This window comes from Triturus cristatus, chromosome 7 (genome assembly GCF_964204655.1).
Source record: "Triturus cristatus chromosome 7, aTriCri1.1, whole genome shotgun sequence".
In the NCBI taxonomy this organism is placed as follows: Eukaryota; Metazoa; Chordata; class Amphibia; order Caudata; family Salamandridae; genus Triturus; species Triturus cristatus.
In genome coordinates, this window is record NC_140590.1 from 949,193,936 (window position 1) to 949,215,386 (window position 21,451).

General features: G+C 49.1%; 1 protein-coding gene across 6 annotated transcripts in view; it reads left to right on the forward strand.

Moving 5' to 3' along the window:
* Positions 1–21,451, forward strand: part of MYOT (myotilin) — a 476,183-nt gene that overhangs the window by 366,551 nt on the left and 88,181 nt on the right. For all 6 annotated transcript variants that reach the window (XM_085617966.1, XM_085617971.1, XM_085617967.1 and 3 more), the window contains one exon: positions 8,255–8,384. In XM_085617966.1, the coding sequence (XP_085474092.1) occupies positions 8,255–8,384 (130 nt within the window). The remainder of the gene's footprint in view (positions 1–8,254; positions 8,385–21,451) is intronic.

A 21,451-nucleotide genomic window follows, 5' to 3' on the forward strand; every position in this document is an offset into this window, starting at 1 on the left:
CAAAAATATAAAACATTATGCAGCTACTCCTTTATAATCAAGAATTTGAGATTAAAAGTGTATTAAGGAAATCCCAATGCTAACCTAGGAGAGGAGTGGGCATCACAGCAGTGAAAAATTGATTTGGGTGTTTGTCACTACTAGGACATGCAAATCTTACCAGTACATGTCCTACCTTTTATCTACACCGCATCCTGCCCCCTGGGCTACCCAGGGACTACCTTAGGGTGACTTATTTGTAACAAAAGGCGATTTTAAGGCTTGGCAAGTAGTTTTAAATGCCAAGTCAAAATGTCAGTAAACTGCACATACAACTCCTGCAATGGCAGACCTTAGACAGGTTTGCAAGGCTACTTGTGTGGGTGGCACAAACAGTGCTGCAGGCTTTTCAGTAGTAGTTAGGTTATAGGCCCTGGGTACATGGTATATTACTTTACAAGGGACTACAAGTAAACTAAATATGTCAATTGTGTATACCCCAATGTCACCATGTTTATGGGAGAAGCACATGCACTTAAGCACTGGTCAGCAATGGTAAAATGCTCAGAGTCCTAAGGCCAGCAAAAAGGTCAGAAAATAGGAGGAGGAACGCAAAAAGTTTGGGGCAACCTTTCAGAGAGGGCCATTTTCCAACAGTAATACTGTACACTACAGTTCTGCCTGACTTTAATTGTTAGTGGTTTTTGTCAATATAAACCCCTGATAAAAGAAAGTGTGAAGAAATACCAGCTTTTAGGAAAACAAAAAAAGAACGTGTGGATAGAATGACAACCCATTGATGGAACTATTAGTTTCCGTCCATAGCACCAGCAATGTATGATATATTGTTGCTGATGTGTCCTTTGACCCATCCTCAAATGAGCTTAGAGTTATGGAACGGGTAAGCGTTTGCGCACAGTGTGATACATGTGTGTATTGAATTGCTCACTTGTAGGGTTATACTGTTGGTGGTCAGATTACATTATAATTGAGTTTTACCATAATTTGTGAGCATTATGTGTGTTTTTTTCTCATTACAGGAAGTCAGGTATCCCTCGACTCTTCCAGGATTAATGTAGTATTCCTCTTTCTCCCTTTCAGTAGTAGTGACAGTGCAAGTGATTAGGGTCCCATTAGTCCTGATGAAACCCATTGAGGCTTCTGCATGCTTGTGAGGTCTGAAATATATTGACTGTGTTTAGACGCTGAAGCAGGTACCATAATATGTACTTAGTCACTCCTGCGTCTAGATTTTATTTTTTAATCTTGTATAAGATAGGTGATATTTTTTTAAATTATTTCAATTTTACCTACCCTAATGCAGTTTTAACAGCTACTCAGATATGAACCATCAAAGAAATACTCCCATATTAACTTATCAAAACCTCAAGACCTCAGGATGAGCCCACCTAGCCCCATTCATGCTGGCTACGGGGCAACCCTGATGGTGAAGCAAGTAGGTGAGGAGAATTTTTTAAGGAACTCCCATATAGTGGCACACACGTTTAGTAAACTGGGGACAAGAGTTCGGGCGCACAGTACTTTCAAGACCACAGGTCCTGTTTGTGTTTACATGACCTAGAAAGGGAGGTGATACCCCTTCAGGCTGTTTTCACTCCTCTTTTTCCCTGTTCGTTAATATAAAAAGTTATAACTGCCATGGAAAGGATCAAATGACAACACAAGGCCGGCACTCCGATGGCAACCCTTACTTAAGGAGATTGGCACTTTCCCAATACGAAACTACTATGAAAAATCTAGCTAAATCCTTCCAGCACAGAGAAAGATCTGTACTTTGATCGATAGGCACATACTCGGTTTTGCCCTATTCAGACCTACTCTTTCCATTAAAAAAGTGCCTGATTTTCCAGAAGCACTGCATGATGAACTGGGTCATGGCACAACCGGAAGTAACTCCTAGCTGGTCAGGAGTCTTGACTCTTCTACATAGCTAGCAGGGCATAAGAAACATCAGTCAAGAGTTGTTTCACGGGAGGAGGAGCCTAGCGCGCAACCAAGATGGCCGCGTAGGTGCGAGGCTCCCGAGGACCTCCGCGACCTCCTGAATTAATCCTGGCGATATCCTGTCCTTGTTGAGGGGACTGTGTCGGGGAACCCGAGCTGAGGCGCCACCCGTTTTTTGGGCTCGAATCGGACCCCGAACACCGGAGGGAGCATCGATCGAAGGTTGCGGCCCTCTCCTCGCCGGCCCCCCGGATTGGAGTAGTGGGGCGATCCGGGGACAAAGTGAATAACAGCGGCGAGCGGGGCTGGGCGACTCGCGTACCCCGCGCTTTCGCTTTCGCTTTTGCGCCCTCCTTGCTCTCAAGTGGGGTCGGGCGGCGGAGCGGGATGCGGTGGTGTGGCCTTGTCCAGGAGCCCGGCTGACCCGCCGGCGGTGGGTTGACCCGCGTTTCGGTGGTCGCCCCCTGCCCCCCCCCTGGCACCCGTGACTTGGTATAGCGGCCCGCTCGGGGAGCTTGACACGACGGTGGAAGAGCCAGCATGTCCACCAAACAAGATGGCGACCGGGCGAAGGTGAAGACGACCCGCCGTGGCACGGCGCACCAGGCTAACAGTATGGACCGCTACACGCTCCAGAAGGGTTCTCCGGAGACATCGCGTGCATCCCCGGTGGGCCCGACGGAGGCATCTGCTCATCCGGTGGATCTGACCCTCCGGGACGTCATGGGCGCCATCGCAGAGATGAAGGCCTCGGTGGACCAGCGTTTCGATACCTTAGCGCAGAAAATAGACTCGGTCCTGGTGGATGTGAGCCTTGTGAGGGCAGACTTGTCCAAAACAAACGACCGAGTCGACTCCCTGGCCCACACCACAACGAGCCTCACGACAGACGTGGTGGCCCTCCAGAAGGAGGTGCGCCGGCTTGGACAGGCGAGCGCCCTGATGGACCGGCGCCTGGAGGATTCCGAGGGTCGGGCCCGGAGAAATAATGTCCGTATTGTGGGGGTGCCGGAGGGACGAGAGGCGGAGGCGGCGGATCTTTTCGTGGAAGACTTGATCCTGACCCATCTCCAGCCCCGGGGGCTGAGTAAGTTTTTTGCGGTGGAGCGTGCTCACCGGGTCCCCGGGGGCAGACCTAAGACTGGTGCCCCGCCGCGGCCTCTCATTGCCCGGATCTTTAATTTTCGGGACAGAGATGCTATCCTCCAGACCTCCAGGCAACAGGGACCGGTCAAGTTTGACAACATGGAGGTACATTTCTACCCAGACTTTACTCCGGCGGTCCAGAAGCAGCGACAGAGCTTCCTTGGTGTTAAACGTCGCCTAAGGGACCTGAACCTCAAGTACTCAATGCTCTTTCCAGCTAAGCTGAGGGTAGAGGTGGATGGTCGCACGCACTTCTTCGACCGGCCCGAGGCGGCTGGGGACTGGCTGGACACTTTGCCTGGAGATCGGGGCCGGGGGGGTGGGGGGGGCGCGGCTGGCGAGGAGGGCCCGCCGGATCAGAATTGAGGGGTGACTGAATAGGCCTTGCTCTGGACGTTGTTCCTTCACCATTTATTGATTGCGTATGTTCCCCTCCTGTGGAGGTCGTGCGGGGTCTGTTGGGGGCTTCCCTCCTCCTCTGGGGGACTAGTTAGTATTTAGCTATGGGGCGACAGGCACACTGCACTTTGGGGGGGCTGTCTGGGCTCATGCAGGGGTGCAGGGAGGGGGGAGTTCTGTTGGGACCGGGGGGTGGGGGGGGTGTGTTGTTTGTTAGCACCGCAAGGCAAACCCGCTACTGTGTTGTTGTTTTTAGGATGCTCGATGGGGGACGACCGATTGTTTCGACGTACGATGGGGGGTAGGGATTTGACTGTGTTGTCATGGAATGTTAACGGCCTGGGGGATAGGATTAAGCGTGGTGTGGTCCTGCAGTACTTAAAACGTATTTCACCAGATGTTGTCTTCCTGCAGGAGACGCACCTTATAGGTAACTCCTTTCATGCCATGAATCGGCGGGGATATCGTTTGGCGGCCCATTCCGGCTTCACCTCGGGCTCGCGGGGGGTGGGTATTATGATTAAGAACTCGCTCCCGTTGGAGATTGATGAGGTGCGCCATGATGAGAGGGGACGCTACACGGTTCTGGTGGGAAGAATGGAGGGTAGAGTGTTTATCTTTATATCAGTGTACGTCCCGCCTGGGTTACAAGCCACCACATTTGCGGACCTGGGGCGCCTCCTTCTGGACCTTCCGAGTGGCCTGCTGGTGGTTGGAGGGGACTTTAATGCGGTAGCCTCTGGGTCTATGGATCGCCATCCCCCTAGGGACCTCCCCCGGGCACAGGCGTGGCTGCCCGGCCTTTTGGACACGCTGGGCCTGGTGGATTGTTGGCGATTAAAGCATCCTGCACTGCGACAGTACACCTTCCACTCGGGTGCCCATGGTAGCCTCTCGCGGCTTGATTACCTCCTTGTCCCGGCGGCCCATGCAGGGAGGGTGGGGGAGGTGCGCCATCTGGCGCGGGGTATCTCAGACCACTCCCCATTGTTGTTGCATTTCGATGTCTTCCCGAGGGGGGATGGCAGGGTGGCCCCAATCAATGCATGGTATTTGCGCGACCCCACCATTCGTGCCGATTTGATTAAATCCCTACAGCGATATTTCGACGAGAATGTGGGGTCGGTCCCCTCGGCCATCTCCCTGTGGGAGGCTTTTAAGGTAGTTCTCAGAGGGGAGGCCCTCTCCTTTATCTCCCATGCCCGGCGGCGCGAGCGGGAGGAGGTGACCCGGGTAGAGGCCGAGATTGCAGAACTGGAGGGTGACCTGGGGAGCGGGGTTACAGACGCCAAGTTGCATGTCCTACACCTAAAGCAGGCGGCCTATCGCGCCCTCGTCACGGAGGCGGCCAGGGGCCTCAGTAGAGAGCAGCAGGGGCGATTGTATGATGTGGGTGATAAGGCTGGCAAATTGATTGCGTGGTTGGATAAGAGGGAGAGAGCGAGCCGCGTGGTGCCTTTGATTGAGAGTGTGGATGGTGCATGTGTCACTGAGCCGGAAGCCATTGTCTCCTGCTTCGCGGATTATTTCCGCGAAGTTTACTCCCCGGTTTCCCCCTGCTCGGAGGAAGATTCCCATGCCCTGCTTCGGGACATCGCTCTGCCCTCCCTTACGGTGGAGGACAGGGATTCGCTGGACGCCCCTCCCACCTCGGACGAAATTGCCTTGGCTATTCGCTCGGTTGCATCCGGCAAGGCCATGGGCCCCAACGGTATTCCCATCGAGCTATACAAGCTACGCCCGGATGTGTTGGCGCCCCACCTGCGCGCGATGTTCCTGGCGGCCCACTCGCGGGGTTCCCTCCCGCCGGACCAGCGTCTGGCCACAATTGTGGTGATCCACAAGGAGGGGAAGCCCCGTGAACGGGTCACATCCTATAGGCCGATTTCGCTCTTGAACGCGGAGCCCAAAATCCTCGCCAAGGTGTTGGCCAACCGGTTGATTGGCGTGGTGGGCGATTTGGTCCACCAAGACCAATCTGGCTTTATACCGCACCGCAACACGGCGCTCAATCTGCGGCGCTTACACGGGGTGCTCGCGCGTGTCCCATTTTTGCGGGAGCCGGCCATCTTGGCGTCCTTGGACGCCACCATGGCGTTTGATACGCTTGAATGGCCATACATCTGGGCGATGCTGGCGAAATTTGGGTTTGGCCCGGGTTTCATTAGCTGGGTCAAACTGCTGTACTCGGGCCCATTGGCGCAGGTGGTGGTGAATGGGCGAGTCTCGGCCCCATTCGCGCTGGGGCGGGGCACGCGACAGGGTTGCCCCCTGTCGCCTCTCCTGTTCGCCCTGGCCCTGGAGCCCCTGGCGGAGTGGCTGCGGTGGCACCCTTCTATCCGTGGTCTCCGCTGGACCCCCGAGCATGAGGACCGTGTGTCCCTCTATGCTGACGATATCCTTCTGTATCTCGCCTCCCCGCGGAAATCACTGATCGTCCTGGTTGATGTTTTGCGCTCATTCGGTCGCAACTCAGGCCTGGTCATCAACTGGGCGAAATCCTGTGTCTATGTGCTTTCCGGGGAGGCTCCGGTCCTACCACGGGACTGTCCGATCCAGATTGCCTCCCAAGGTTTTCGGTACCTGGGTATCTATATCACTCTTGACCCGGAGGCCCGCTATGAGCGGAATTTGCTACCCCCCCTCCGGCGCTTGAGGGAGGACGTGGTGCGCTGGCGGCGTTTGCCGCTCTCGCCGCTCGGCCGAGCGGCCTTGTTTAAAATGATGTCCCTGCCGCGCTTCCTCTACGCCCTCCAGAATACTATGGACTTGGTCCCGGCACGCTATTTCCGTGAGGTGGAGGGCCTCCAGCGGCGCCTGTTCTGGGACGGGAGGCCGCGCATTGCTCTGGCTAAATTGACGCTCCCGTGGTACGATGGGGGGGTCGCCCTCCCGGACATTAAACGGTATTACTGGGCCTCCCAACTAGCTGCAATTAATCATGGCCTTTACGGGCCCGCCTTGAACCCGGCTTTTGAGATGGATAAGATGCTCCTGCCCGGTGGCGATTACAATCGAGCGCTCTACGCTGGCGCGCCCGACTCCCGTTTGACGGGACCGACGCGTGTCATGGTGCGTGTCTGGCACGCGGCTAATGCAGCTATGGGGTGGAAGGACCGTTTGACCCGGGCGTCACCGCTGTATGCGTCTGAGAGGTTGGGCTCCCTGTGGACGTCGAAGGGCTTCGAGAAGTGGGACACGATCGGAATCAGCACGGTGGGAGATCTCTGGACGAGGGGGGGCTTCAAAACTTTTGAGACGCTGCAGGCGGAGTTCCAGCTGCAGGGCAGTGAGTACTTTCGGTACCTACAGGTTCGCCATGCGCTGGGCTCCGTCTTCCCGGATGTTGCATCCATTCCGGAGTCTTCCCCCCTGGAGGACAGAGTCCTAGATGGCCATGTCCCGGACAGCACGATCTCCCTCATATACAAAAAACTGATCAACGATAGATCGTGCCTGCTGACTAGTCTCCGCGAGGCTTGGGTTGCCGACGGGCTGGAGCTGGACGACGAGGATTGGATTTCCGCGGTGGCCTCTCCGAAAGAGGTGGCCATCCCGGCTCGCCTTCGTTTCGTCCAGCTCAAGATCCTTCACCGGGTTTACGTGATGGGGCCAAGGCTTCTGCGTATGGGTTTTGCTGGTGACGGAATGTGTAAGCGTGGCTGTGGTGCGTTGGCGACTTTCATGCATATACTGTGGGAGTGCCCGAAGGTGGAGCGATTCTGGCGTGGCGTGCATGAGGTCCTGCGTGTGGTCACGCGTGTCGCGCTGCTGCCTGAAGCGAGGAGATGCTTGCTGAATGTATGGGAACCGACTGACTATTCGGTCCCGCAGACGCGGTGGGTGACTCTGGGATACATGATAGCCAAGCGCGACATTGCTCAATTGTGGGGATCCCAGAGGCCCCCTGCGGTGTCGGCCTGGAAAGAGCATATGGATTGGTGTATGTTTCGTGAAAAGGTGGTGTATGTGGCGAGAGGTAAGCCTGGGGCGTGGGTGAAACTCTGGGGCCCCTGGAACGCCTACCGCGGGGGTATTTGTGAGCCGCCGCTGCTACCGGCTGCCTCGCCTGCTCCGTCTCCCTAGACGGCCCCCCTCCCTCGGCTGCGGGCGCGCGGTCCCCCAGTCCCTGATCTATTCCCATTCCCCTCTCCAGAGTTCTGCTGCTGGTTTGGATCCCCCACTTATGGAGCACGTGCTGTCGCTTTTGATCTCGGGTTGCCTTGCGGGTGTGGTTTTTTGGTGTTGTTTTGTTCCAAGAAAAGGGAACCGTACTGTGGGCATGGAGCTGTGTGGCCTGCACCATTGATTACTCCTGTTTTACTACTCTTCACTGCCGAGAGACTTTTACTGTATGTATGCAATATGCTTTTGTCATTCTAGCGGCCGGCCGGGTGGTTGTAGGCCCATACCTGTAACTTTTACAAACTGCAATAAACGGTTTCAAAAAAAAAAAAAAAAGAAAAAAAAAAAAAAAAGTTGTTTCACTTCCCCCAAGGCTTGAGCCCAAAGTTGGTGATCTAAAAATAAAAATGTTACAGCTTAAAGGTAACAGTGTCCCTCATGCTCCAATTTAAAACATATCACAAGACACTGTATGATAGCAGTGTCAAGGTATTTGACGTTATCTTGCTGCAAACTATTTAACTGTCCATGGTTCTTCATTAACTTTCTCATTCCGGGATTTCATGTGTGGCATTTTAAAAGACTGGTGTTTGCTTATACCTTAAATGTGCAGCCCCTCATTCATGTAATGTTTCCACAGGAACAGGCCTTCCCGAGGAGAAGGAAATGAACATAGATCAATCCAGGAGAAGCTGTTCCCTCCCCGATTTCTCACCATCCCAGGAGATTTAGAGCTTGAAGAAGGACGGTTCTGCAGGATAGACTTCAAAGTGAGTTTGAATTGCGTGAAATCTTGCCATGTTATTTAATATGTAACTAGTATTAAGCCAAGGTCCGTCTTTAAATTGACAATGTTGCAACTCCTAGAGGGCCGTTGTCTTGTAATGATGTGATTGAGTTCCATTTTGTTATTCCTCATTATCTTCAGTGATCTGATACTATCAAACGGTAATGTCTCTCTTTAAATGTAACATGTTCCTCCTTAACTGAAGATGTACATGCCTTCTGCTTGAAGTTCACAGAAAGAGACTATTGCTGATTAAATATCTCTAGTATTGCGTAATCCTGGCTCGTATGTGCCCCTTAGTATAAATGGTTGAACACGCTGCCTGCTAAAGAGTGCTATTTTGTGTCACCGGACAGGAAAAAGTCTTACCCTCAGGTGGGTATGAGTTTGGGTAATGGGTTGCGTTAAAAAAGTGCAATGGGGCTTTCCAGACTGAACCCTGGCAGGCCTTGCATCCATGAAAGTAGCTTCTAAGTCCGCATGGGCAGTCCAGTCCTCTCTCCCGGGGTTGTGCCACCATCCGTGTTTGTCTTTGATTGCGTCAGACTTGCCACTTTAGTGTTGCCTACTCCAAATAGCCAGTTACATATTTCTAGGAGCGGATTGGCCATTTATTGTATCGGGCATTTCCCCTGGAGGTTTGCATCTCTTAAAGGACAGCTTTTGAAAGCCCATGGGCTCTCCTGTACCACTCCAGCCCCCCAGGGTTAATTGTGGCATTTGAAATGGGGGCATCAGGAAAGCAAAAGAGAGAGCGGAAGGGTGAGGAGGAGGGAAGGGAGCAAAGAAAGAGAGTGGGGCAGGATTGAACTTTTTGCCAGGACTGATTTTGGTTTTCAGCCTGCTCTGAATATTTCAATCATCATCACAGTAGTGATGTTTGCTTGCAGCATGTTCCACTGATATTGATAAAACGTAGCTTGATAAAGCAAAACATAAAAAAATATATTAACTGATCTACCAAGGATATTAAAGGCAACATATAAGCTTTTATTGAAGCAAAATTGTGTTGGCCATAAACTGACGATATAAAACAACAAGCTGGAAGCAAGTTAGCCATCGATGGCATTTTGATATGCTTGGTTGTTTGAAGATATCCAAAATATATCTTTGTAAAAGTGTGCAATTGTGGTGGCTAAGCTCTTGTCTTGAACCATAATTAGATTTGTGAGACCTTCTCTTCAGTTATATTTTTGCACTTTTTCAGAATGTAATGTTTCCAAGGTGATTAAGAGTCCTTTCTGAAGGACAAAATCCCTCATGTTTCCACTGGCGGGGGAAATCCCAGAGAGATTGGAGGTTACCACTCCACTACGAATCAAAACTAAGTTTATGTACCTGGGCATGGAAATCTCCACAAAGGATGATGATTTTCTGGCGGAGAACTTGTATCCCCAGATACAGAGATTAGGTAGAGACGTGGAACACTGGAGCAAACTGCCGGTGTCACTGATGCGGAGAGCAGTCCTTTTTAAAATGATGTCCCTGCCCAGATTACTATATGTGATACATAATATCCCCCACACGATACCAAAGAAAGTCTTCCAAGATATAAACAGTGAAGTACGTCAACTCCTTTGGGTTGGAGGGAGTGCTAGGACAGCCCTAGGTAAGCTTCAGAGGGATATATACGAAGGAGGGTTAGCCTTCCCAGATATTACCAAATACTACTGGGCCTCGCTATTGATAGTAGTCAATGACTAGAATTTCGCAGACCGCAGAGACCCGACATTTAGGCCGGATCACTGGGCGATGAGGGAAAAGGGATACCTAGCAGCACTGTGCGGTGGACACACAGATAAACATCTTCCCCCGCATACGGGGTCTGTAGTTCGGATTTGGAAAGAAGCGACAAAGCACACAGGTGCAAGGGCAAATTAACAGGCAGAACGCCACTCTGGGATAGCGACCAACTGAGAGAGCTTTGGGCCTTGAGGGAGACTCTTAAGAAATGAGAAATGCTTGGGATCAAGAAACTAGAAGACCTATGGAGAGGCCAGAAACTGCTCACTTTCCAGGAGCTTCAACGCGAATAAGACCAAGCAGAAACCGAATGGTACAAATATTTGCAACTAAAATATGCGCTACACCAACACATGAGAGAGGGGCACACACTCCCAGACTAGTCTCCTCTGAAAGATAGGCTGCTGACGTTCTTTCTAGCGCTAAAAAGTGTAAAGCACCAACTGTGGCTATCTGAGCGTGCTGGACCGGGACAAAGTCAAACTTTCAGGCCAACCGCGATGGAGAGTGAGTCAGAGACAATGAGCGGTGGGGCCGGTCACATTTTTACCTTCTGACTCAGTAATTATTTTTTTTAGCTTTTTCTCCCGATGTTGTGCGATCGGGTCTTCTAACCTGGATTTTGTGTCGATGACGGTGGCCTGCTGCACCGCAAAGCCTCAGTGAGACCTGGGGGTCTTTATCTTCATCGTCAACGGCGAAGAGCACCTGAGCGTTCAGAGGGACAAACCAGTGCAGTCAAGCCGAGTTACAGTTCGACATTGCCGCTTGGCTCTCGTTGTCAATGCTGGTCTTATTCTGAAGCTTTTTTCCACAAGTTAACAAAAAGTTCCCAAACTTTCAGATCTTCTTGTTAAAGGTTCCTTGAGGGTCAGGAAGGCTCCAACAGCACCAGTCAAGGGTTCTGAAGCTCTAGTTTGCCTCTTGGGGTCGGGGACTCCAACTCCCACAATGCACCTGTCATTCCAGGAAAATCCAGGTGAAGCTGGTCAGCTGGAGTTGTCCTTTCAGTGGATGCTGCAGGTGACGTCTTCCAGCACTTTTCTACCTGTTACTGCTCATTAAATCCTGCCTGTTGCTGGACACACTCAAATATAATACCCTTATATCCCGGGCATGCACAAGCTCAGCGCAGTAGGGACACTGATGAGTCAGCAATGTGCAGGAGTTTTGCGCACCACCTGTTGGGCCTTCCTCAGGTTCCCAGTTTGCAATCACCATGTAACCCAGTAGTATGGCAGCTGCTTGAAAATGGTGTTTACTCTTTAATGTTCTCCCTCTCACAAACACACGACTCAGACTCTCCCACCTGGCTGCTGTAATTCAGCATTCACAGAAGAAATGCCCCCCTCACCCTCCACTGCTGCCTGTTGGAACTAGCCCTTATTGCAGGGTTATCCTCAACTTTTTTGCCTTTCTCCTGTATTTTTTCTGACCTGTTTTTGTTGGTTTTATGACTCTGGGCACCTTACCACTGCTGTTCAGTGCTAAAGTGTATGTGCTCTCTCCTGTAAACCTTTTAAGACTGGTCTACATCTGTTTGGCATATTTAATTTACCTGTAAGTCTCTTGTACAGTGGTATCCTATATAACCAGGAACGTATATTAAATGCTACTAGTGGGCCTGCAGTACTGCTTGCGCCACCCACAGAAGTAGAATTTCAATCCTATCTCAGGCCTCTGCCACTGCAGGGCCTGCATGCGCAGTTTACTGCCACTGTGACGAGCCATTTAAAGTGTTTGCCAAGTCTGAAACACTGCTTTTAGTACATATAGCTCACACTTAAGGTCGGCCCTAGATAGCCCTATGGGCAGGGTGCTGTGTAGGTAAATGGTAGGACATGTGCCTTTGTTGTGTAGCATGTTCTGGTAGTGACGAACAGCCTATTTGGTTTCTAACTGCTGTGACGCTGCTCCTCTCATAGGTTTGCATTGGGAATTCCCTGATGGGTGTTCTGTGTTAATTTCTGTTATAAAAGGGGTAGCGTGGCCATGTTTGGTATGTTTGAAATAGTAGTGATAAATCCTGCTGATTGCTGAAAGTGGTTTTGTTATTACTATTTTAGAAATGCCACTTTTAGAAGTGACAATTAAAGTGTTGGGAAGAGTTTTGCTAGCACCTTAATGGGGCTGTGCCTGCCTTTCACAATGCTGTCTCCGCCCCCCTGTAGTGTGTCTGGAGCCAGGGCTGGGGATCGAATTGGGGTGTTGTGCAATTCTAAAGTTGTTTGAAGTGTCCCAAGAACAAAGACTTTGGGAGTGTAAGTACAGGGGCTTTGACCCCATGATTTTAGTATGCTGGACAGCCAGGAGGACCGCTGTAGGACTGGATTACTCTGTAGTACTGACGTGCTGCACTGAGATGAGGACTGCCACTTTGCTCTGAGGGCCCTTGTGTTGGCCTGCCTGTCTGCACCTTGCTGGTGTGCCCCAGTGCTCTCCAAGGAGGGATGCTTATGCCCCATGTCTCTGCCAATAGAGCGCTGGGTGAGCACTTGATTCCCTCCTAGCGTGTGAGGAGCGCTTCATTTCTTGCCCCTCAACTTGTCCCTGAGAGCGCGTGGTGAGCTCTCTGCTGTCTCCTTCTGATCAGTGCGTGGTTAGTGCTGTATAGCCACAAACTCGTGGTGCCCCTGTATGTGCTTGCATGTTCCGGGCTCCTCCCTGTACAAGTGCCTGTGTGATACACGGGGATTTTATTGAGGTGTAAACATATATTTATCTATGCACATTCTTGACATGAGGTGGAACTGGACTGCTGGATATAGGGGTATATGAGTACTAGGAAATTAGACTGGCAGGGATTAGGGGAATAATTGGTATAGTGTTACTTAAAAAGCAAATTCAATAATGAACCGGTACCATGAAGAGAAAGGAAGGAAATGGATTCAATTTTCTTTATAACTACTGGAAAAACACCATTCCCGCGGTTATGTAAGGAGCGAAAAATGAATAAACTCGATATCCACAGCTTTTTTTTTGGTTTTTGAGATGCGTGGTCAGGATTTAGGTACTAAATATCACAGAACACACACGGAGCCCAGTGAACTCTACAGTCTTACAGGATCAACTTTTTGCTATTAAAGTCAATGAATTGTTGGACCAGTTACAACAATATAATTAAGATAATAAAAAAGTTTCACATTTTACTGTTCAAAAAAGTCCATCTCTTCAGAGTATCGAGTATAAATGGCTCAATAACTAGTATTCCAAACCATGTCAGGGCACACATTTTGATTCTGCAGTCTGTCATTTTTGCCGGGCCAGTAAAGGCTACCTTATTGTGCTGGCCCTGCATAATGAATCTCACAAGACTTCTACAAGACGGTATGATCTGCTCAAATAAGAGCTATGTATATGATATTGACTACCTATAAACGCAAGTCAAAAGATGTACAGACTCAACCCGTTGTGTAAGGCAGAAGTCTGACAAGCATTAAGGAGAGGTAAGGGGATACATTCTATGGCACTGAGGTGTTGAATTGTATTCCGGAGAGGAAGGCAGTCCAGTGAAAAGACACAAAGTGGTGGGTAAGGGTTTAATAACCACCACATGTTTTATCCCGGACAGTCCATTCCATCTTTCTTTAGAGCATCACCCACCCAATAGTCAGTCAGTGATACTTTATTCGATAAAAAATTTCATCATAAAAGTAATATACAACAGTATTCATGACCTATGTAGGCACATGCTACAAAATACAATATAAATCATCATTAAAATTTGTACAACAAAAGTCACGTAAAAATTCTCAGTACAGAAAATACAAGTTAAAATTAATCAGTTTACTCTGCGTTTGACAGCATAACTACTCATTTCCCCTACTAAATAAATAACAGGGGCCACTAACCTAGCCCATGAGCCATTCCTTCATTGTGACGTCCCGGCCTGCAAGGTAAGTAGGAGCTTTAGTCTCCTCATACGGATCACCCAAGCACTTCCGATAAATTTGGCGACACCACACACCATTGAGGAGGAGGATGTATCGGTACAGAGAACTCGCAGGGCCATTGCGTGACATCTAAGGCCCAGGCCCCTGCATAAAGGTTTTAGCCATATCCTTCTAGATACTCTGTAAGCCGGGCAAGCAAACATAAAATGCGCCACAGACTCAATAGGGGCTGCACAGCACGGGCACGCCTTTGATATACTACCTTGTGCATTCCACCCGAAGGTAAAGGCATTTACAGGGAGGGTTCCATACCTAACTTTTAAGTATAATGATCTGTCCAATGGTTTCTCGATGTAATCAAGGAGTAGTTCAAATTGACATGACCCCTTTATTTCTAGAAACCGCTCGGTGAGAGAACCCCCAGCACCTCTACGCAAACTCTCCAGCTGGACCCACTCCCAATAAGCTTCTTGATGACTAATTTAGGTGGCGGGGATTGACTCTTCCATAGATCACTTAGGCCTATAAGTCCCACCAGCTGCCGTAGGTTGCTCAACCACTTAATCCTGTTACCTTTGTCCAACAAGATAAGTTCGTCCAATGCAGCAGCATAGTTCTTGAGCTCCTCAGTCCTTCTCAGCCGCACCCAAAAAAGTAGAGGGCGAAGGCGCACTATTTCCTTAAGGGGGCGCCTGCCCATATCTAAACGTAATGGTATCAATGGGGTAGAAGCTGGTAAGGCAACCAGATCTCTCAAGAACTTGTTTTCTGAGGTAATTAAATCCGGGAGATTCTCGAACCCCCAAAGTTCAGAGCCGTACAGAGCACTTGGCAAAATTTGTCCTTCATAGATAGCTAGGGCCGGGGCCACGGGTTTACTCACTGACTCCCTATGCTCGCGTATTACCACCCCAGCAACTCTTTTGAAATTTAGTAACATTTTAGCCAGATGGTCATTCCAGCGCATCCGACTATTCACCCTAACACCCAAGTAATCGAAGGACTCCACCATATCCAGGGACTCCCCATTAAGCGAAAAATTATTCCGAAATCTTCTGGACGGGGAAAGGGCCATTAGTTTCGTTTTCGAGGTATTAATTGTAAGGCCCCTATCATTACAAAAATCACTAAAGCGATGTAATAGCTTTTGAAGACCTGCCGGGGTTTTTTTAATCAGAATGGTATCGTCCGCGAAGAGGAGAGTTGGTATTTTTTCCCCAGCCAGGGATGGCGCATCCGCCGCCTCGTCCCTCAGGTGGTCCACCACACCATTCACAAATAGGGAAAATAGGGTCGGCGCCATGACACATCCCTGGCGGACTCCCTTCCTCACGGGAACCCTCTCGGTCAGTTGGCCTTGGGTACCCCATCTGATTCTTGCATAATTTTCTTCATGGAGCTTGACTATAAGATCCAGAAGGTAACCCGGCAAGCCCATCTCCTCCAAAACTTCCCATAGCCTAGCTCGGGGGACTAGGTCGAACGCCATCCTGAGATCTATAAACGCCAGGTAGAGACTACCCTGGTTAATTAACACAGTTTTCCAATAGATTGCAAAAAAGCGGAAGACCTGGTCCATTGTACCCACTTTTTTCCGGAACCCGGCCTGGAAGTGAGAGAGGACCTGCTCCTCCTCCATCCATGCACCTACTCGCAAAATGATGACCCTGCCAACCACTTTCTGAATCACGTCTATCAGACTAATTGGTCTGTAGTTGGCAGGGTCATCCCTGTCACCCTTTTTATAGACCGTGATCACTTCCGCCCCCTTCCATGAGTCTGGGACAGGATGTCCCTTGGCTATTAGGTTCATTATTAATGCAATGAGTGTGGCCCAGGCTGTGGGATCAATCATAAGAAGGTCCCCCGGAATACCATCTTGGCCCGCTGCCTTCTTCGGGGTTAGGTGTCCTATGGCCACTCTCAGAGGGCACAAATGGATTCTCGAGCGTGGCTACAAGGGGTGCCCGATTGGCTGGATCCCGAAAAAGGAATTCGGGTGCATCTTGACCACCGTATATTGTTGAAAAATGGGAATACCATTGTTGGCTAGTAATATGATTAGCCAGCAGGGGCCTATTATAATTTCTGGCCTTATTGATCAAATCCCAGAACAGTGAGCCATTTTTCATTTTAGATGCATTTTTGAGGTCCTGCCAATACTGTTCCTCCCACTCTTTTTTAGCCCACGCTAGTTCGTGGGCATACTCCCTCCTAACTATTTTAACTAGCGGTTGGTTCTTTTTACGGAGGGCGGCAGCTAACTCACGTCTTTTGGCCCGACACTTAATAGTGTACCAGGGGTTGCTGGGTTTAGGAGCTTTTGTTTTATTGCTCTTAGTTAAAAATAATTTACCAACTTCTTCAATGGTGTTATTATATACCCGAGGAAAGGGTGAATCCTGAACAGCCCCTATCCCCATGGCTAGGGCCTCAAACTCACTAGTCAACACATCAATGTGTGCCTTAATCTTTACCAGTTTATCTGGGTGAGAGCCAACCTTGTCCCATTTCAATCTTCGGTTACCGTCATAAGGAGTTACCTCCTTTGTTGTCTTCGGTGGGGCTGTGTTTGGGCCACCTATTAAATTTCTCCACCCTAACGACAGACATAAAGGGTTGTGGTCACTATCCTGCGAGGGAACCACCTCCATATCGACTAAATCACGCCACATGGTGACGTCCAATAAAATATAATCAATTCTGGATGGGCTATTGAGTCTGTTGAACGTCATTGCCCCGTTCCGATCAGAAGGAGATCTACCGTTCACTGCTCTTAAATTATAATCCACAGTAAGAGCGTTAATCTGTAATGCTCTAGCGGACCACTTTTTAATCGGGGGTAGTGCCAGTGCGGGGATAGACCAACTTGCGTCATCCTCCTCTATACCCAGGGGGTCATCCTCACTTAAGGGTTCGAATGTACAATTAAAATCACCTCCCACAATTTTTTGGGAATTTGGGGTACAATTAGCTAGTGCCTGTTCTAGAATCGTAAAGGTACAAGGCGTTTTAACTCCCTGGGTCCCTCTAGCATAAATATTAAATAGCTCCACCTTACTTCCCCTCACCTGGCCTGGAAATGAAAGGTGTTGAATGTCCCTACACTCCGAATCATGAACTGAGATGTTCCAGTTTAGATCTATTTTTATCCAAATGTGCAAGCCCCCAGAGGGTCTACCCTTTCCACAACTGTAAGCGGGTACACAAAAGGTAGCATAACCAGTTTTATAAACTGGTGATAAACTCCAAGTTTCTTGGAACATACATATATCGAATTTTTCAATAAAGTTGTTCCAATCCGGGAGAACCAATTTTTTTTCCAACCCTGCTGTGTTCCAAGACAACAGGTGAATTACGTCTTTACCGCTAGTGGGCGGAGCTAAGATAACTCTATTTTCTCCAACCGCTACCCCTAAATTGGTTGTTTCAAAATGCTCTACCTGGTTTAGAAGCTGTTTATCATTATCATTAGTACTACCTCCCACAGATAGATGGTGGGTAGTAACAAAAAATCCAACAGCAGCCCCAATTTCCGGGAGCAGAGATACCCCATCGCTAATTTGGGGTTCATCAGCTTCGTTAGATATCACAATTGCGTTCCCCTCTAATCTGCCTACACTTTGGCTATCCCGCTTACCCTTCCTATGCTGTAATCTTCAATCGCAATCATTCATGCCGGAAAAAACATCAAACCTATTCCCTAGCTCTAGGGGCATGAACGGCCTCATATGGTCCACTCTCTGGTTGTTGTACCTGGGGCCTCTAAAAGGTATCGTATTCCAACCTTGTTGGTCGAATCGCAAGTTCGTAGCATGTAGTGCTGTGGGGATGACTGGATAGTCTCTAGTTTTTCCCGGCATGGGTTAGGGGGAACACCAGGGACCTAGGGTAAAAATAGGTCAGGGCTCGAGAACTAATTTGGCTGTTACCATTACCTAAAGGCCAATTCAATATAAAATCAACCGCTTCTGGATCTCTAAAATTAATCAAGACTATGTCTCCTTCAACGTCCTTACTTGTACCACCAAGCCAAGGGAGACGTCTGGCGTATAATATCTCTCCATTAATATTCCTGTTTATAGGTCTATGTATTCTTAACCAGTGTATAATTTTGTTTTTCAGCTGGTAGAAGTCTTCTCTCTTATTATCAGCCAAAACCGGGACCCCTGTCAAAACCACCACCAAGGGCACAGCTTCTGGGGGTAAATCAACCTGTGGACCATGGATCCTAGAACCCCCATCCCGCATGGAGCTTTCCTGCTCCTGACGTGTAATCCCTAGAGGTGCTATACTGATCTCCCCATGGGCTGTAACAAGCTTACTGGTTGGGTGTTCCAAGGACGTCCAGGGGCCCTTTCTAACACGGTCAGGAGCTGTATAATCCCCGACCTGTAGTACATTACTACTAAAATCCGGAGTTTCTTGGAGAATATTATTAGTAGTAGGTACTGGGGCCTGGAAACTAGTACCATTCGTTTGCACCTTTTCTACTGTAGTCAAATTTCTCAGTGTAGATTCAATATTCTCAAGCCTGTGCTCCAGCCTCCTCAGATTGTCAGTAATGGGCAATATGAGAGTACTAAACATATCCCCCAGTTTGGTTAGAAGAGCAGTAGCAATAGCAGGCGCCTGCGGAGAGTTAACAGCGGGCTGAATGGGCTCCGGATTAATTGCAACTAAATCCGGGCCCCCAGAGAAGGTACAAGTGGCCGGAATTGGCCTACATTCTGGCCCTATTGCTGGCCCTGTAGCAGTTTCATTTCGAGTCCTTGTATGTTGGCCAAACTCCGAATGATAGATCCTAGGGTTAATTGGGGCCACCCCCTCCCTACGTCTTATTTTCCTAGGAGGAGGACCATAAATTTTCCCCTTGGCCTGGATCTTAGTCTTTTTCCCATTTTGTAACCCCCGGCCTGGAAGTCGTGTATTAGAGACCTTAGGATTTCTTATAACATTTAAAGGAAGGGAATCACTAATAACATGAACACTGGGAACATTATTTGTAGGGGAACAATCACGTAGTTATAGCGGGACATCCTCTTGGGAAGGAAGGACATCACTAATACCACAACTGTCACAATCGTCTGCGGGAACCTGAGGAATAGGATCCCCTGGGGCCCTACGTTTCATGTTCTCAATTGAGCGTCGTCGTTCAGATCTACGCTCGGCCAAAGTATCACCTTGATCGTCAACCATTAGGGTCTTCTTCTTGAAATAACTGTCTAGGGGACCATTTACCACGCCCCTCAACGTGTCCCCAGGCAATTCGTTCCCACTCAGGGCCATTACAATAATAATAATATTATACCCCTGAAACCCAAAGTCACAGAGACCAGGCCCAGCCCAGCCTCGATCGGCCTCGGAGGGCCTTAGAGGGCCCGCTCTTTGCCCGGTCTTCGCTCCGGGTTGCGATCCGCGCGCGTCCCTCTAGCGCGTTCAGGGATAGGCCACGTAATATACCAATATGCAGGGAAGGAGGAGCCGGGAAGAGGAATCAGGTGGGGCGGGTGGATTGACGCCGGGCTACCTGGTCCTCGCCTGCCCCCGGGAGGGTACACAACTCCGATTAATGCAAGTATCCCGCTGTGACAGGAAAGCGTCCTCTGTGTCCGTGAGCCAAGGTAAAAATGAATTTCTGCACCAGCAGCGCCTACGAGCGGCTCCCGCGAAGCGGGGGCCGCGAGGCGTGAAGTAGGCTGGCAGGGAGGAGCCGGGAAGAGGAATCAGGTGGGGCGGGTGGATTGACGCCGGGCTACCTGGTCCTCGCAGTCCCGGGAGGGTACACAACTCAGATTAATGCAAGTATCCCGCTGTGACAGGAAAGCGTCCTCTGTGTCCGTGAGCCAAGGTAAAAATGAATTTCTGCACCAGCAGCGCCTACGAGCGGCACCCGCGAACCCACCCAATAGTCATGCCACTGAACTTGGAATATTGAAGACATATATTAGGAAATGTCATAATATAACTTCACACAATTTGGAAAATGAACTATCTTATGTGGCAAAACTAAGTAATAAGGCCGGCTAAATAATACACATTATGTAAGGTGCACGGCTCCATGTTAGATTACGGTTTGTAATCTGACTGGTTGAAGATAAAATGTAGAGTTCTGTTCTGATAATGGCACGTCTAATTTTATTATAGACAAAGGCTGTTTTAAAGCCCAATATATCAACCATAGAGTTTTAAGGTGGCATTGCGAAGCTGATCAGAGAAAACTGAATTATCTGAAGAAGACTGCAAACGTAATGATGCTAAAACTTTTCTTGAATTGTATTTCCCTTCTCTTTGTAGTGCACGCAGTGGGAGTCTGTGCGCAGGGTGATGAATGGCAGGAGAGTAGTTGAGAAGTCTACAAGCCCATGCAACTTACCACCAAATATAGGAAACACTGCACATACAGTGCACCATATCAAATAACGCAGTATTTCCACTAAGCATATCACCTATTGTAATTTGGAATATTTTCGTTTTTCCAATTGCTGCTCTCCAGTGGCGTTCTTCAGTACAGCAGGGGAAAAAAAGCCCTAAGAAAGAAATAATATGAACGAAACCCTTTTAATTTATTATATTTGTATTTTATTTATGTGATTTTATATAGTGTGGACGTTGCCCCGTGGGCATCAGAGCGCTTTACAAAAAACACTTATTTCCACAAGAAACTAATTAGTGCGGCCGACTTTGAAGCTAGGAAACAAGGTTCGAGTGTGGCGGGAGGCTCAAGCATTCTGTGATTCTGGGCAAATCACTTCACCTCCCCTTGCCTAAAAAAAGACAAGCATTTGCAATGCAGAAGGTCTCGCATTCGCAGGAGTTTGAGCTATTGGCATTGTTAATAACAATGCCTTTTATTTCTGTTTTGGGTTTTAAAGCATAAATAAAGGCATTGTCATTCACAATACTAATAGCTTATACTCTCGCAAATGCGGGACCTATTGCATTGCAATAAAGGGCCTTCTCCACCACTAGTTAGATTGTAAATATCAGAGGAAGAGACCGGCCTGCAACGTCTTCAAAGTACTGATAAATAGTACAGTGAAGAAGATGTGTTAGTATTGTAAATTACAAAGACACAAAGTGTGACGTGAGAGTTGCATATGATCCCAGCTATTAACACTAACAAAGCGCTCCAACACCTTTCGCTCTATGATTACACTGTCGCGGCTCAGGAGGAAGAGCGGGAAGGGGGGCTAGTTCCTGTCCTCTCCGTGATTTGACTGTGCAGTGTGGCATTGCGCAATGTCATTGCTATCTTTGGCCTAATAAAAAACACTCCAGCTGTAGTAGGGCCCTGGCTTCACTTACTGGGGCAGGGTGGGCTGTGCTTTATGGCAGGCATGGAGGGAGATAGGGATGGTCTTGGCTGCAGCTCTGGCCTTGTACAGTGCCCCTGGTATTACTAGTGAGCGAG